The sequence below is a fragment of the Salmo salar genome, chromosome ssa01 (assembly GCF_905237065.1).
Source record: "Salmo salar chromosome ssa01, Ssal_v3.1, whole genome shotgun sequence".
Classification (NCBI taxonomy): Eukaryota; Metazoa; Chordata; class Actinopteri; order Salmoniformes; family Salmonidae; genus Salmo; species Salmo salar.
In genome coordinates, this window is record NC_059442.1 from 46,419,211 (window position 1) to 46,438,194 (window position 18,984).

At 42.0% G+C, this 18,984-nt stretch overlaps 1 protein-coding gene across 2 annotated transcripts in view; it reads right to left on the bottom strand.

Annotated features, from left to right (window-relative positions):
- The window catches only part of adck1 (aarF domain containing kinase 1), a 177,016-nt gene extending 158,452 nt beyond the window's left edge, over window positions 1-18,564 (bottom strand). Inside the window, exons 1-4 of one of the 2 annotated variants that reach the window (XM_045718532.1) lie at window positions 18,456-18,564; window positions 8,413-8,555; window positions 920-989; window positions 108-191 (exon numbers count right to left, since the gene is read on the bottom strand). In XM_045718532.1, coding sequence (XP_045574488.1) covers window positions 108-191; window positions 920-989; window positions 8,413-8,453 — 195 coding nt within the window. In that variant the 5' untranslated portion in view covers window positions 8,454-8,555; window positions 18,456-18,564. The remainder of the gene's footprint in view (window positions 1-107; window positions 192-919; window positions 990-8,412; window positions 8,556-18,455) is intronic. The other variant, XM_014196121.2, reaches the window with a different exon arrangement.
- Window positions 18,565-18,984: the final 420 nt, after the last annotated feature.

Consider the following 18,984-nt stretch of genomic DNA (forward strand, 5'->3'; position numbering starts at 1 on the left):
GCCATGAAGCATATTTAGATTTTTTTTTAAACATAAAATACCATAAAAAAGAAATCACACACACACACACACGATATTTGGGTCATATAGCCAAGCCCTAGCCTTACCTGGGATTTGAGCGCCCAGTATTCCTCTGATCCATACTCCACATGTTTCAGAGATGTCATGTAGTCATAGCTGATCACGGCAGTCTACAAGGAAAACACAGTCAAAAATACTTATTTGTTCATTCATGTGCTTGCATGGTTGTGTACCTACAGTGGATTCAGCCCGGAGTCTGGGTGGTTGTGGTTATTGATCATAGCTGCAGCCTGTCCAAAGGAGATCAGAGACTGATTTGTTTGTGTTACGATGTAAGTCAATAAGTCGTCGTTTTAATCAATCTTTAGTTGAACCAAACTGCTGGCTTCGTGCAAATTCTTGCCTACGACGTATCTTTCCCTATAAAATGACGTGCATTTTATTTTTTTGTTTTGTTGAGCTGGGTTTTATTTAAAATAGTACCACCCACCAGCATGGCATTGTTTATTAATCAGAAACACCTGCAAAGTTCACAAGTCAAGACAGGGGCGAAAATCTGATATCAACTTTGGAGGGGACAATTACATTACATTTTCTCAAGAGCAATTCCTGAGGGGGACACCAAAAGTACTGCTGTAACACATAGCCTACGTTTAATATGGTAAATGTATATTGAGGAACCAAAGAAATAAGGTGTTTGCCGTACTCCTAACTATCGGTACCCAAAACTACACAACTAATCACAACAGCAATACCATTGCCTTTAACAAATCTTAGTTCAGTCACCAGTTTAAGTTGAGAGTGGGGGTATCCATGGCATTTTCCAATTATGTTCCTATTTTACAAGTCAAAAAAATTGACAACCTTTCATAATGTTGCCAAACAAAGACAAACTTACCTGAGACTCCCTGTCTCTGCATATCTGTCCCCAACTCTGCTGTCTGTGTGCCATCTGTTGCCTGCTCTGCCTAATGACATCATTGTGAAACATTTCCATTAGAATTTCATTTCTTTCTTATGAACATTTTATCAACTAGTCTTTGAGATATTAGGCTACTAGGGTTCTTACTTTGCGTTTTGGTGTACTGAAAAATACTCTAATGTCCGTCTTTTTTCTGCCATTTTTCTGCCATTTTTCTACCTGGTTGGCTACACACACACACAGTATGTAGGTTATTTACAGTAGGAGATGGGCTTCTATCATCTTATCTTCTATCATTCTATATGGGCTTCGATCTAAAAAGGTAGCTAGCAAATGTGAAACGGATTGCAGTGACAAGAGTTGACAGCTGTATGAGTTCACCATTTACACAACATATGCTGCAACCTTTTGTAATTTTAATCGTTTGCTTCATATTGGCTGGCTTCTAACAATAGCTGAATTTGCAAAGCTAGCGAGCACCAATTCAGTGGTGTTTGCTATAATCTTTGCTACCCGGGTTAAATAAAGGTGAAATAAAATATATAAATAAAAGTTCCCTTGCGACGAGACCATTAAATATATTTAAAACAATGGTAGAAGAGAGTGTAGTTCTGTTCAGTTTATCGCTAACCTTACCACAGGGACTTTGAAGCACTAACTTACATGCATGCTGATCTTGGAATAAATTGACGATAGCAAAGATTCCATCTTTGACGACGCCACATAAATGGAATAGGTACTAGCTAGCTTAATAGTTAATATTTGTGCGCTAGCTCTGCATATTCAGCTAGTGTGTGTGCGCGCAATTGACTGGATTAACCTCACGTCAGTTACGTGCATTGAGTGCCTTTCAGACAGTAGATACGACCTCTACGTTACCTAGCAAGCTAAGGAACTGGCAGTGGATCAAACCATTGTGAGGCAAAGGGTGGGGGGGAGGGGGGTCGCAATCTTTTGAAACTTAAAAACGCGCTATTAAGTGTCTATAATCAGCACAATTGCTTTCATTGCGTATTATTAATATTATTTAAATTACATAGTTATGTTTCAGTGATATATTGGGGGGGACAAATCATATTTTTCCCAGGATGGGGGGGGTCGTGTCCCCCCCGGGATTTCCGCCCCTGAGTCAAGACTGAGCTGAGCAATAGCAAAGATGGTGGATAAATGAATATAGTTCACTTAAGTCATTTACCATTGAAAAAAAAATGTGTCAGTTCCTGTCTACTTAGTGGAGTGGGTCTCCCATAGACACCAATGAAATAGCAGCTGGGTAGGGCTGTCCAATACACATTTTTTATTTTATTTTTTTTAATCTTGGTCGACTCTAGGTCGTCTGTTCTTTCAACCAATCGATTGGTGTACATTTTAAAATGTGTATTTTTCCCTACACTACCGGTCAAAAGTTTCAGAACACCTACTCATTCAAGGCTTTTACTATATTTTTACATTGTAGAATAATAGTAAAGACATCAAAACTATAACACACATGGAATCATGTAGTAACCAAAAAAATGAAGACGTGTTAAATCAAAATATATTTTATATTTGAGATTCTTCAAAGTAGCCACCCTTTGCCTTGATGACAGCTTTACACACTCTTGGCATTCGCTCAACCAGCTTCATGAGTTCACCTGGAATGCATTTCAATTACCAGCTGTGCCTTGTTAAAAGTAAAATTTGTGGAATTTCCTTCCGTCCTAATGCGTTTGAGCCAATCAGTTGTGTTGTGACAAGGTAGTGGTGGTATACAGAAGACAGCCTTATTTGGTAAAAGACCAAGTCCATATTTTGGCAAGAACAGAAATTGCAGCCCAAATAAATGCTTCAGAGTTCAAGTAACAGAAACATCTCAACATCAACAACTGCCTAGAGGAGACTGCATGAAGCAGGCCTTCATGGTCAAATTGCTGCAAAAAAATAAACACTAAAAAAGGACACCAATGAGAACAAGAGACTTGCTTGGGCCAAGAAACACGAGCAATGGACATTAGACCGGTGGAAATTAGTCCTTTGGTCTGTAGTCCAAATTGGAGTTGTTTGGTTTCAAAGCTGTGTTTTTGTGAGACGGGGTGTGGGTAAACAGCTGATCTCCACATGTGTATTTCCCACCGTAAAGCATGGAAGAGGTGTGATGGTCCTTTGCTGGTGACACTGTGATTTATTTAGAATTCAAGGCACACTCAACCAGCATGGTGTCCTGGAGGGCAGGTAGTTTGCCCTCTGTGATGCGTTGTGCAGACCTCACTACCCTCTGGAGAGCCTTATGGTTGTGGGCGGAGCAGTTGCCGTACCAGGCGGTGATACAGCCCGACAGGATGCTCTTGATTGTGCATCTGTAAAAGTTTGTGCCACATACCTCTCATGTCTGAGCCGTTGAATTGCGACTCTACTTTGTCTCTATACTGACGCTTAGCTCGTTTGATTGCCTTGGAGGGAATAGCTACACTGTTTGAATTCGGTCATGTTTCCAGTCCTGATTAAAAGCAGTGTTTCGCGCTTTCAGTTTTGCGCGAATGCTGCCATCAATCCACGGTTTCTGGTTGGGGAAGGTTTTAATAGTCGCCATGGGTACAACATCACCGATGCACTTGCTAATAAACAATGATCCAGAATTTTACCAGCCCGGGCCACACATTCAATATGCTGATCAAATTCAGATTAGCCTTGTTAAAATCCCCAGCTACAATAAATGCAGCCTCAGGATATGTGGTTTCCAGTTTACACAATGACCCAACACACCTCCAGGCTGTGTAAGGGCTATTTTACCAAGAAGGAGAGTGATGAGTGCTGCATCAGATGACCTGGCCTCCACAATCACCCAACCTCAACCCAATTTAGCTGGTTTGGGATGAGTTGGACCGCAGAGAGAAGGAAAAGCAGCCAACAAGTGCTCAGCATATCCTGGAACTCATTCATGACTGTTGGAAAAGCATTCCAGGTGAAGCTGGTTGAGAGAATGCCAAGAGTGCGCAAATCTGTCATCAAGGCAAGGGGTGGCTATTTGAAGAATCTCAAATATATTTTGATTAACACCTTTTCAGTTACTACATGATTCCATGTGTTATTTCATAATGTTGAGGTCTTCACTATTATTCTACAATGTAGAAAATAGTCAAGATAAATAAAAACCCTTGAATGAGTAGGTGTCCTGAAACTCTTGACCAGTATATGTAGGCTACAGAGCTTGTCTGGTGCTTTAAACACACTGTGATTAAATAATTAAGGACACACAAATGACTTGAGGGAGCCAGAGATCAAGATAGCATAACCTTAAGGAAAATAAACCTGTTCCTGAACCTCTTCCTCCCGCTGCTGCTGGCCTTCGCAGTTTCTGCTGTTACGCTACTGCTGTTAAAAACCTAATAGGCTACACCAGGGGCGGGCAACCTTTTCCATTTGGAGTGTCAATGTATCTTACCATTTCTACCCATCTGCGTGCCAGGTATGATTTTTATATGCACATTTTAGTGGAACAGTTTCATTTAATTTATAATAAAAAGTCTATGTATCTCAAAATCACTCATTTACATAATCCAAATTCGAAAAGTAATTTCTAATGACTATTCCAACTATGTCAAAATAGCCAACATAAAGCCAACAAATAAAAACACTGCAGCCTGCAGGTAGAAAATATCCTGATAAAAATAAATATCCTATAATATCTACATTAACTACTCATGGCCTGTCTGCAAGGAACTTGCAACACTGTATAAAATATTAACTTAGGTCAGGGCCTGAAGTTTGTGCTAGCAAACTGTATACTGTATAAAATATTCGGGGGGCCCTAAGAGTTCCCCGTTCCATTGAGCTCCGGACAGACATAGCTATAGGCCATTTGCGCAAGGGATAAGAAGTATTTTATGACGTTTCCACCAGATCAGAGCATTTTATTACAAATAAAACAAAAATATGACATTTACATAAGTATTCAGACCCTTTACTCAGTACTTTGTTGAAGCACCTTTGGCAGCGATTACGCTTAGTCTTCTTTGGTATGACATTACAAGCTTGGCAAACCTGTATTTGAGTTGTTTCTCACATTCTTCTCTGCAGATCCTCTCAAGCTCTGGATGGGGAGTGTTGCTGAACAGCTATTTTGAGGACTCTCCAGAGATGTTCGATTGGGTTCAAGTCCGGGCTCTGGCTGGGCAACTCAAGGACATTCCGAGATTTGTCCCGAAGCAACTCCTGCGTTGTCTTGGCTGTGTGCTTAGGGTCGTTGTCCTGTTGGAAGGAGAACCTTCGCCCGGTCTGGGGTCCTGAGCGCTCTGGGGCAGGTTTTCATCAAGGATCTCTCTATACTTTGCTCCGTTCATCTTTCACTCGATCCTTACTAGTCCCACAGCATGATGCTGCCACCACGCATCACCGTAGGGATGGTGCAAGGTTTCCTCCAGACGTGACACTTCGCATTCAGGCCAAAGAGTTCAATCTTGGTTTCATTAGACCAACGAATCTTGTTTCTCATGATATGAGAGTCTTTAGGTGCCTATTGGCAAACTCCAAGCGGGCTGTCATGAGCCTTTTAGTGAGGCGTGGCGTCCGTCTGGCCACTCAACCATAAAGGCCTAATTGGTGGAGTGCTGCAGAGATTGTTGTCCTTCTGAAAGTTACTCCCATCTCCACAGAGGAACTCTGGAGCTCTGTCAGAATGACCACCGGGTTCTTGGTCACCTCCCTGACCAAGGTCTTTCTCCCCCAATTGCTCAGTTTAGCAGGGCGGCCAGCTCTAGAAAGAGTCTTGGTGGTTCCAAACTCCTTCCATTTAAGAATGATGGAGGCCACTGTTCTTGGGGACCTTCAATGCTGCAGAAATTGTTTGGTACCCTTCCCCCGATCTGTGCCTCGACAAGAGAATTCCTTCGACCTCATGGCTTGGTTTTGGCTCTGACATGTACTGTCAACTGTGGGACCTTATATAGACAGTTGTTCGCCTTTCCAAATCATGTCCATCAATTGAATTTACTATACATGGACTCCAATCAAGTCGTAGAAACATCAAGGACGATCAATGGAAACAGGATGCACCCAAGCTCAATTTCGAGTCTCATAGCAAAGGGTCTGAAAACTTATGTAAATAAAAAGGTAGTTCCGTTTTTTTATTTTTTTTTCTCTCAATTTCGTGGTATCCAAATTGGTAGTGAAAAACCTGTTTTCGCTTTGTCATTATGGGGTATTGTGTGTAGATTGATGAGGAAAATGGTGTATTTAATCAATTTTAGAAAAAGGCTGCAAAATGTGGGAAAAAAGTCAAGCGGTCTGAATACTTTCCGAATGCGCTGTATTCTTTTTGAGCAGTGGCAACCTACTCTCTGTCCATCCCCGTTGTAATATACTTAGAATCCAAAATGTTCCCAAACTGGAGATTTAAACAATGGAGAACTCCATTGGCTTATCGGCCCCACCACTCACCATTGTACAGAACTACAGTGAGGGGAAAAAAGTATTTGATCCCCTGCTGATTTTGTACGTTTGCCCACTGACAAAGAAATGATCAGTCTATAATGGTAGGTTTATTTGTTTTATTTATTATTATAAATTTATAATAATAAATATAATATATTAATAAATATAATAAATAAATAATTTAAATTTATCTTTTATTTATTTGAACAGTGAGAGACAGAATAACAAAAAAATCCAGAAAAACGTGTCAAATGTTATAAAATGATTTGCATTTTAATGAGGGAAATAAGTATTTGACCCCTCTGCAAAACATGACTTAGTACTTGGTGGCAAAACCCTTGTTGGCAATCACAGAGGTCAGATGTTTCTTGTAGTTGGCCACCAGGTTTGCACACATCTCAGGAGGGATTTTGTCTCACTCCTCTTTGCAGATCTTCTCCAAGTCATTAAGGTTGAGGCTGACGTTTGGCAACTCGAACCTTCAGCTCCCTCCACAGAGTTTCTATGGGATTAAGACTGGTCATTAGACTGGCTAGGCCACTCCAGGACCTTAATGTGCTTCTTCTTAAGCCACTCCTTTGTTGCCTTGGCCGTGTGTTTTGGGTCATTGTCATGCTGGAATACCCATCCACGACCCATTTTCAATGCCCTGGCTGAGGGAAGGAGGTTCTCACCCAAGATTTGACGGTACATGGCCCCGTCCATCATCCCTTTGATGCGGTGAAGTGGTCCTGTCCCCTTAGCAGAAAAACACCCCCAAAGCATAATGTGTCCACCTCCATGTTTGACGGTGGGGATGGTGTTCTTGGGGTCATAGGGAGCATTCCTCCTCCTCCAAACATGGTGAGTTGAGTTGATGCCAAAGAGCTCCATTTTGGTCTCATCTGACCACAACACTTTCACCAGTTGTCCTCTGAATCATTCAGATGTTCATTGGCAAACTTCAGACGGGCATGTATACGTGCTTTCTTGAGCAGGGGGACCTTGCGGGCGCTGCAGGATTTCAGTCCTTCACGGCGTAGTGTGTTACCAATTGTTTTCTTGGTGACTATGGTCCCAGCTGCCTTGAGATCATTGACAAGATCCTCCCGTGTAGTTCTGGGCTGATTCCTCACCGTTCTCATGATCATTGCAACTCCACGAGGTGAGATCTTGCACGAAGCCCCAGGCCGAGGGAGATTGACAGTTCTTTTGTGTTTCTTCCATTTGCGAATAATAGCACCAACTGTTGTCACCTTCTCACCAAGCTGCTTGGCGATGGTCTTGTAGCCCATTCCAGCCTTGTGTAGGTCTACAATCTTGTCCCTGACATCCTTGGAGAGCTCTTTGGTCTTGGCCATGGTGGAGAGTTTGGAATCTGAATGATTGATTGCCTCTGTGGACAGGTGTCTTTTATACAGGTAACAAGCTGAGATTAGGAGCACTCCCTTTAAGAGTGTGCTCCTAATCTTAGCTCGTTACCTGTATAAAAGACACCTGGGAGCCAGAAATCTTTGATTGAGAGGGGGGTCAAATACTTATTCCCTCATTAAAATGCAAATCAATTTATAACATTTTTGACATGCGTTTTTCTGGACTTTGTTGTTATTCTGTCTCTCACTGTTCAAATAAACCTACCATTAAAATTATAGACTAATCATTTCTTTGTCAGTGGGCAAACGTACAAAATCAGCAGGGGATCAAATACTTTTTTCCCCTCACTGTAGTTCCCGGCTGCGATTCACAAAAGGATTGTTTGAAATGCGCCAATTAAGATTGGAATTTAATTGCAACGTGCACATAGGTTCTATTTGTTTTAACTGAATAGCCCTTAATGTTTTTTCAGCTCAGATTCGCTCAAGAGGCATAAACTGCCACGTAGGCATAACCTATAGGCCTCGTTTTTTCTATGTATAAGCCGAGGTCCCCATACAGAACGGTCCGGTACGAATACATGTACCGTTACAACCCTAGTTTGTGTGGTTGGTATACTATACTGACCAGACTGATGTGTTTGTGTACTCATGGTTATGTGCTGTGGTCCTACAGTAGGGTCTGTGTGGTTTTGGTTATGTACTGACCGTAGCTGCGGCCCGCCCGAAGCGGACCAGGCTGATGTCATTGGGGTCCAGTTGTTTGTTGTTGTAGAGGTAGAAGCCTGACGACGCCACCACTGCCGTTGCAACAGACGACACTTTCAGCAGCCAGCCAGCCATTGGAGGCACTGGGGGAGCGAGTTAAATATGGTCCGACAATATTACACTCTGATATACTCAACTAATAAAGAAATACAGTTGATGAAGTACACACTGAACAAAAGTATAAATGCAACATGTAAAGTGTTGGTCCCATGTTTCATGAGCTGAAATAAAAGAACCCAGGAATGTTCCTAACACGCGAAAAGCACATTTGTTTACATCCCTTTTAGTGAGCATTTATCCTTTTCCAAGATAATCCAGCCACCTGAGAGATGTGGCATATCAAGAAGCTGATTAAACAGCATGATCATTACACAGGTGCCCCTTGTGCTTGGGATGATAAAAGGCCTCTCTAAAATGTGTGTTGTCACACAACGCAGCAGAAGTCTCAAGTTGAGGGAGCTTGCAATTGGCATGCTGACTGCAGGAATGTTCACCAAAGCGGTTGCCAAAGAACTGAATGTTCATTTCTCTACCATAAGCTGCCTCCAACGTCATTTTGGAAAATTTGGCAGTTGGTCCAACCGGCCTCACAACCGCAGACCACGTGTATAGCATCGTGTGGGTGAGCAGTTTGCTGATATCAACGTTGTGAACAGAGTACCCCATGGTGACGGTGGGGTTATGGTATGGGCAGGCAAAAGCTATGGACAACGAACACAATTGCATTTTATCAATGGAAATTTGAATGCAAAGAAATACCGTGATGAGGCCCATTTTATTTTATTTGCATCTGTGACCAACAGATGCATATCGGTTTTCCCAGTCATGTGAAATCCATAGCTTGGGACATAATGAATTTTTCAATTGACTGATTTTCTCATATGAACTGTACCTCAATAAAATATTTGAAATAGTTGCATGTTGCGTTCATATTTTTGTTCAGTATTTACTGTATATAAACCATCTCCAAACCCTTCGCACTTTCAACTAAGAAACAAAGCGTTTACAAAAGTCTCAAACACTAAAGGGTACTTTCATGTAAAGTATATTTTTAAAAGACTAGGTGGGGAGAGATGTAAACAGGATGCAAAGTGGTGTTTCTAAATATTAACTAATATTCAAGTATTCAACTACTGTAGCTTGAAGAGGACAGTCTTCAATACCCTGTCACTGAATGTAGCAGCTACTGCATATAATTCATAGATTTCTTTAACAACTCCAGTGTTAAGCAATAGTCACCACTGTCGTACTTAAAATGAGCACAAGCAGGCTGGCATTGAGTGACATATGGAGGAGACACGAGCATGACGACGGTCTTATGTTGTGCACACACATTTTAAATACTTTATTTGAAGCCACTTTACAAATTTACATTAAAAAAAGGATCCTAAACATTCCAAACGTCCCTGTATTCATAGCAGTCAAGGGTACAAAAAGCACCTCCTTCTCCAAACAGCTAGGGTGCCCACGAAAGCTGAAACAGAGCAGCCCTAGTTTTTGTCAGGCCCGCAATCTGGAGGCCACAGACTGTAAGCCAATGTACGTGTCCAAATATCGGTGTAACCAGATTGCACCTACACCCGAGGCTGTCCAAGCGTGCTGGAGGGGCCGGTATTTAAGAAACTTGTCGGCAAAGACCTGCTCCATGCAGCCATCAAATGAGCAGCCACTTCCAAAATGAGCACCTCCATCTGGCCTACCCCCACAACATCTGGCATATTTGGCATACAGGAAAACGTGTCAGCAACATCAAACCGTCCTCTTAACCACAAGAATGTTTATAAATGTGTGCTGTTGGTGAGACTACCCGTCTCACCTCGCTGTCTCTCAGGTCGACAAGGCAGTCATGTCTAACAATGTACAAAACCTTGTATGAACAGCAACCATTCACAACAACGGAAACAGACTCCATTGCATTTGACTCATGAAGAATACAAAATGGGTCATGGTTTGCAGGTTACAAGAGTGCTAGGTTATATTTTGGTTGGTAGAACTTGCAGCCTCGGCTTAACAGTAGAGGTGAGAATGTCCTCGCCAATGGCAGCATTCTGGTACAGTACATGGAATGGGAGACAGAGGTGTCAGCACAGTCTGGAGCAGCAAGTTTCCCCCTGCATACTTAGGCCAGTGTTGCCATAGCTGCAGCCGTCTGATACCGAGGAGTGTTTTCCATGATGTAGGAGGAGATGTTCCATCACGGGTGACAGAAGCCTCCACAACACAGGGGCCTGCCACAACTGCATCAGAGGCAGTCACTGGCTCTGTTTGCGTCATCAGTCCATGCCCATCTGAGCTCCGGTTGCACGGGTCTGGCCAGTCTGACCAGACTCCAAAGCCCGCAGCACAAGTGTCCAATTGGTCTTCCTCCTGAAGCCCAGGAAGTTGTCCTCATTGTCAGTGGCACATTCCTCTTCCATTGGTCCACAAGGAGGGAGGCTCTGGCTAATTCCCTAACTGTCGCATCGTCCCTGTTGAGCATGTTCAACAGGTGAGTCAGTCTGGTAGCAATGTAAACCCACTCAACATTCAGGACACACAAACCCCCTCTCTTCGGCTCAGGAAGAGAACGTCACGTGTGGTGTGTGTGTTTAAGCATAGCCACTTTCTCACCACCTGGAACGATTTTGTTATTAATTTCACTCAGAACCTACTTGGTATACGCACATTGGCAAGCAGATGTTGAATCTTTGCTAGGCCACCCCTCTCACAGCGTCTAGCTTCATGACCACAGGCAGAGGGGAAATGTCAATCATTTCAAGCCTGGTTGAATACTCATGGACAAGCTCCTCAACTTGTACCCCCCCACCCACTCGCTAGCAACATTTAACTTACGTTCATGAGAGCTGTATGTTTCATGCCGAGCGAACACTAGTGTCGGGGGGCTTATCAGTTTGTCTTGTACCAGCGGTTGCCTCCGCTGCGTCTTTCATAGAACACTGCACATTGTGTCTTTAACTTCCTGCCCAGACCATTTCAAAAAGTAATCTGTTTGAGAGAGCATAGCGTTGATAACATGCTCCTCTCTGGAGGAGATCTGAACGTCATCATCATACCCCTGTACTGGGTTCGGTCACCAAACATGGGCTCGAGCACACTGGCATAGCCATTTCAGCCACTGGTTGATGGCTAGGATGAAGTAAACGGCACTCCATGGGCAGCCTGTTTTTATGCCAACCCAGAGTGGGATTGGTTCAGTCAGCTGCTTCCCACATATAACTTGGAGAGAAGATCCGATGTGTACAAAGGTTATGATGTCCACATGATGTCCACATTCGTATATCCTCAAGTGCATTGATTACACTACGCGATAAAGTACCAAAGGCATCTCTAAAGTCCAAAACTTTGTTGATTCATACTTTGAGCCATCAGTTCAAGTTTTATGCAGAAAACATGCTCATTCATGCCGTCTGTCTGTCTGTATATGCCTTTTGTTTGGGAGAGAGAATGCCTGTATCTAAAAGCCATGGTAGTATGTGGGCGAGCAAGAATTTCATGAACACTTTACAGACAAAGGGAAAGAGGGAATTGTCTCTCCATGTATACAGAACAAAAATGCAACATGTATCGTGTTTGTCCCATTTTGAAAAAAGCGTATTTCTCTCAAATGTTGTGCACATTTCTCCTTTGCAAAGATAATCCATCCACCGGACATGTGTGGCATAACAAGAAGCTGATTAAACAGCATGATCATTACACAGGTGCACCTTGTGCCGGGGACAATAAAAGGCCTGTCTAAAATGTGCAGTTGTGTCACAACACAATGCCACAGATTTCTCAAGTTGAGGGAGCGTGCAATTGGCATGCGGACTGCAGGAATGTCCAACAGAGTTGTTGCCAGAGAATTTAATGTTAATTTCTCTACCATAACTCAACTCTAATGTCACTTTAGAGAATTTGGCAGTACGTCCAACTGGCCCCACAACCACAGGCCACGTTGTAACAACGCCAGCCCAGGAACTCCACATTCGGCTTCTTGACCTGCGGGATCACCCTTCCCTTCTATGAACTGTAACTCAGTAAAATCTTTGAAATTGTTGCGTTTATATTATTGTTCAGTATAGATGGATCATCTGAAACATTGTATTTTTTTTTGTATTCCGTGGATAAGAGCACCCAGCCATGAGTCAGGTACCTTTCCATTAATCAGACAGGCATTGAAGATATGCATGAGGGCATGGGAGGACTGGGGCCTTGTGGCCTTTAAAGTCTCATAAGTGACACCATCTGATTCACTTGCCTTGTTTGGTAGGGAAATCAACACATTATCTACCTCCTCAAGGGTGAAATTGCATGTCTCTGGGAAATAGCCTGGTTTTACCGTTTCAATTGATCACACCAAGGGGGCGTGGTCAGCAGTACTCTAAGGAAGGGCTTGGCATTATATTAGTTCTGTACAAAGTTAACGGTGAAACGTCCATGCAGCATCTGCATACCAACCACTGATCTGAAATCAGTTTCATGGAGATATTCATTTAGATCTTAGTTTTTCAAGTATCTACAGTGTTTGTTGTTTTGGATGATGTAAAGTGAGCTATTTTAGAGCAGATGGTTGTCAAACAGTAACATTACACGATGCCCTAATGTTTCGGGTTCTGTAGAATACTATCGTTATGTGATCTTGCAAACGTTGATTCTGCTTTGATCTAACTTCGTTAAACGAGCACCGTTCGCCTGAGTAGCCTGTTCTCCACGCATATAAAAGTATAGAATATACACATGCGCAGAAGCTTAATTTCTATAGATTTTTCTGATCCGCAGCCACTCGGTTATAATAAAACATTGCATGATTCTATGAAATCGCATTTGCGTAGTGACATAGCCTACAGTTGGGCAGAGCTGTTTCTAGGATTACACCTCATAGGGGAAAATATGTTTTATAAAACCTTTTATAAAACGCATTTATTGCAATTATGTTATTTTATGCGACAGAAGACATTAGCAGAATCTATTTCCATACCACACAAATGACCGAAATGAGTAGCTACTCTGACAAACAGAGCAATGAAAAGAAACTGGTCTTGAATGCAAATAATAGCCTAAGCCAATGAAGAGACACAGATTGAACTAATATAAATAATACATACATACACACACACTTGAAGTCAGAAGTTTACATACACTTAGGTTGGAGTCATTAAAACTCATTTTTCAACTACTCCACAAATTTCTTGTTAACAAACTATAGTTTTGGCAAGTGGGTTAGGACATCTACTTTGTTCATGACACAAGTACTTTTTCCAACAATTGTTTACAGACAGATTATTTCACTGTATCACAATTCCAGTGGGTCAGAAGTTTACATAAACCAAGTTAACATTGCCTTTAAACAGCTTGGAAAATTCCAGAAAATGATGTCATGGCTTTAGAAGCTTCTGATAGGCTAATTGACATCATTTGAGTCAATTGGAGGTGTACCTGTGGATGTATTTCAAGGCCTACCTTCAAACTCAGTGCCTCTTTGCTGACATCATGGGAAAATCAAAAGAAATCAGCCAAGACTTAAGAAAACAAATTGGAGACCTCCACAAGTCTGGTTCATCCATGGGATTCATTTCCAAACGCCTGAAGGTACCACGTTCATCTGTACAAGCAATGGTATGCAAGTATAAACACCATGGGATCACGCAGCCATCATACCGCTTAGGAAGGAGACACGTTCTGTCTCCAAGAAATGTTGCCTCTTTACTGTTGACGTTGAGACTGGTGTTTTGCAGGTACTATTTAATGAAGCTGCCAGTTGTGGGTTTGAGGTGTCTGTTTCTCAAACTAGACACTAATGTACTTATCCTCTACCTCAGTTGTGCACCGGGGCCACCCACTCTTTCTATTCTGGTTAGATCCAGTTTGTGCTGTTCTGTGAAGGGAGTAGTTGCAAAAGGGTTTTCTAATGATCAATTAGCCTTGTAAAATGATAGCTAATCCAAGTTTAACACAACGTGCTATTGGAACACATGAGTGATGGTTGCTGATAAATGGGCCTGACGTACGCCTATGTAGGTATTCCATAATAAAAAATTAAAAAAAAGCCATTTCCAGCTACAATAGTCATTTACAACATGAACAATGTTTACACTGTAATTCTGATCAATTTGATGTTATTTTAAAAATGGACCAAAAAAAAAGCTTTTCTTTCAAAATCAAGGACATTTCTAAGTGACAAAACTTTTGAACGGTAGTGTACATAGACATAGGAACTAGTTGTTCTTGTTGTATATTCCCCTCCCTGAGTCCCCTCAGATCCCTATTCCCCCAGTACTAACTCAACAGACAAGCCTACATACAAAAATTGCAGTGAGAAATGTTTTTATAAAATAGAGCTGCATAAAATGTACATAGAGCGCTCAGATCGTAGTTATATATGAATAAGGTTTTAGATACATCACTTGGTTAGCCATTTGATTAGCTGTTCAGGAGTCTTATGGCTTGGGGGTAGAAGCTGTTAAGAAGCCTTTCGGACCTAGACTTGGCGATCCGGTACCGCTTGCCATGTGTAAGCAGACAGAACAGTCGCTGACCAGAGTGGCTGGAGTCTGACAATTTTTAGGGCCTTCCTCTGACACCGCCTGGTATAAAGGTCCTGGATGGCAGGAAGCTTGGCTCAAGTGATGTACATGGCCGTACGCACTACCCTCTGTAGTGGCTTGCGGTCGGAGGCCGACCAGTTGCCATACCAGGCAGTGACGCAACCAATCAGGATGCTCTCGATGGTGCAGCTGTAGAACCTTTGAGGATCTGTGGACCCATGCCAAATCTTCTCAGTATCCTGAGGGGGAAAATATTTTGTCGTGCCCTCTTCAAGACTGTCTTGGTGTGTTTGCACCATGATAGTTCACTGGTGATATGGACACCAAGGAAGTTAAAGCTCTCAACCTGCTCCACTACAGCCCTGTCAATGAGAATGGGGGCGTGCTCGGTCATCCTTTTCCATTAGTCCACAATCATCTCATTTGTCTTGATCACATTGAGGTCGAGGTTGTTATCCTGGCACCACACGGCTAGGTCTCTGACCTCCATCCTATATGGGCGGTCTTATTGTTGTAAGTGATCAGGCCTATCACTGTGTGTCATCAGCAAACTTAACCTGTTGGGGGTAGGGGGCACTATTTGCACAGCTGGATAAAAAACGTACACGATTTAATCTGGTTATTACTACTGCCCAGAAACTAGAATATGCATATAATTATTGGCTTTGGATAGAAAACACCCTAAAGTTTCTAAAACTGTTTGAATGGTGTCTGTGAGTATAACAGAACTCATATGGCAGGCAAAAACCTGAGAAGATTCCTTACAGGAAGTGACCTGTCTGACAAGTTCTTGTTCTTCTTGGCTCTCTTTAATGAAAACTGAGGATCTTTGCTGTAACGTGACACTTCCTACGGCTCCCATAGGCTCTCAGAAGGCGGGAAAAAGCTGAATGATGTAATTCCAGCCACTGGCTGAAAAACATTAGCGCTTTTGGTAAGTGCTCTATCAGAGGACAATGGGACGGAGGCGCATGCACAAGTCGACCCCATGTTTTTATTTTCTCCCTCTTTGAACCTAAACATGCTTTCCCGGTCGGAATATTATCGCTTTTTTACGAGAAAAATTGCATAAAAATTGATTTTAAACAGCGGTTGACATGCTTCGAAGTACGGTAATGGAATATTTAGACATTTTTTGTCACGAATTGCGCCATGCTCGTCACCCTTATTTACCATTCGGATAGTGTCTTGAACGCACGAACAAAACAGAGGATATTTGAACATAACTATGGATTATTTTGAACCAAACCAACTTTTGTTATTGAAGTAGAAGTCCTGGGAGTGCATTCTGACGAAGAACAGCAAAGGTAATAACATTTTTCTTATAGTAAATCTGACTTTGGTGAGGGCTAAACTTGGTGGGTGTCTAAATAGCTAGCCCTGTGATGCCGGGCTATCTACTTAGAATATTGCAAAATGTGCTTTCACCGAAAAGCTATTTTAAAATCGGACATATCGAGTGCATAGAGTTCTGTATCTATAATTCTTAAAATAATTGTTATGTTTTTGGTGAACGTTTATCGTGAGTAATTTAGTAAATTCACCGGAAGTTTGCGGGGGGTATGCTAGTTCTGAACGTCACATGCTAATGTAAAAAGCTGGTTTTTGATATAAATATGAACTTGATTGAACAAAACATGCATGTATTGTATAACAATGTCCTAGGGTTGTCATCTGATAAAGATCATCAAAAGGTTAGTGCTGCATTTAGCTGTGGTTTGGGTTTATGTGACATTATATGCTAGCTTGAAAAATGGGTGTCTGATTATTTCTGGCTGGGTACTCTGCTGACATAATCGAATGTTTTGCTTTCGTTGTAAAGCCTTTTTGAAATCGGACAGTGTAGTTAGATTAACGAAAGTCTTGTCTTTAAAATTGTGTAAAATAGTCATATGTTTGAGAAATTGAAGTAATAGCATTTCTAAGGTATTTGAATAACGCGCCACGGGATTCAACTGGCTGTTGAGTAGGTGGGACGATTTCGTCCCGCCGACCCTAGAGAGGTTAACGGTGTTGGAGTCTTGCCTGGAGATGCAGTCATGAGTGAACAGGGAGTACAGGAGGGAACTGAGCACGCACCCCTGAGGGGCCCCCTTGTTGAGGGTCAGCGTGGCAAATGTGTTGTTACCTACCCTTACCACCTGGGGGCGGCCGTCAGGAAGTCCAGGATCCGTTAGTCAATTAATAGTATTCTCACGTAGGTGTTCCTTTTGTCCAGGTGGGAAAGGATAGTGTGGAGTGCAATAGAGATTGCATCATCTGTGGATCTGTTGGGGCGGTATGCAAAGTGGGTCTTGGTTTTCTGGGATAATGGTGTTGATGTGAGCCATGACCAGCCTTTCAAAGCATTTCATGGCTACAGATGTGAGTGCTACGGGTCGGTAGTCATTTTGGCAGGTTAACTTGCCAAAAGCTACATGTTCTTGGGCACAGGGACTATGATGGTCTGCTTGAAACATGTTGGTAATACACTCAGTCAGGGACAGTTTGAAAATGTCAGTGAAGACACTTGCCAGTTGGTCAGCGCATGCTCAGAGTACACGTCCTGGTAATCCATCTGGCCCTGCGGCCTTGTGAATGTTGACCTGTTTAAAGGTCTTACTCACATCGGCTGCGGAGAGCGTGATCACACAGTCGTCCGGAACATGCATGTTTCAGTGTTACTTGCCTCGAAGCGAGCATAGAAGTTATTTAGCTTGTCTGTTATTTAACTCGTCTGGTAGGCTTGTGTAACAGTCGACACCTAGCTAGAATTCATAACGTATCATAAGTTTCGCAAATTTGTAACATACAGTATTCCATGTTTATCAAATTCGTAACATAATACAAATTGCAATTCATAATACAAAATGGGTGAAGGACATCCACAAATGAATACATACCATACGATACGTAGCATATCCCACTAAATGGAGTGGCTCAGATTTACATACAGAACAATACAAAATGCTCTGAGACCAGGTTGGTGAGGCAGAGGCAGGCTGTAATGCAGTAAGCAAAGCAAGAGCGAAAACAAGCACAAACACAACAACAACAAAAAGAATCCGTGCAATCAAACAGTTAAAAAATATGTCATGTCCTGGTTTATATCGGTAGTTGTTCGTCTTATCTCGAGTTGATAGTTTACCAACCTTTTTAACCACTAGCTACATCACAGGTCACAGTCACGCAGAAGATGACAGCAGCATCAACCTGAGACACAGCTATATATTCTATCCACTACATCAATGAACATCTCAATACTTCCAGTATCGGTTTCTGTGTAATATAATGGAACAGTGGCTGGGGTGAGACGGAGTATGGCATTCACTTATGCAAGACGTTTTGTAACATGCGTTAGGGAACAAGACAGCTAGCACTGTTCTAACAAACATATCCGTTAGGTACAAATAATATAATTCATAACTAGCTATCGGATAACTGAAAACCAGTACTTTGTATGTCGGTAAGATGTTTTACCTTAATCACAGCCAAACGTACAACCGTGCTGTCATTCAACCGGTTTCTCGCTTCGACCTCTCAACCCGTCGCTAGTTTATAGTTTCGATTGAACTAAAGCCCATATGCATTATGGGGGTTGAAGTCTTGAGTTCTGAACAACAGCTAGATTTATTGGAATTTAACCACGTTTATTGTTGTAATTATGTGAAATACATTTTGGGGGGTTTAATGCACTAGTATTTGCAAATCACTTCTGTTATCTTTCACAAAAGCTCATAGATATTCTTTCTGATAAATCGGTCAGGACTAAAAATAAGCACATCGTGCACTTACGTCAAAAGCAAGCGACATGTTCATTTCCTACATAGAAATAACTCAAATAGATTGAAGAGACAAATTCAAAGTACTTACTGTATACATCATAATAAAATGATTAGCTATACTGCATATAATAAAAAAACATATTTGCTAGCTCAACGTTTATATAAAGCTATTTATCCTAATAACTTCACTGATAATGAATATTCAACACAGTAGTTAGATTGAT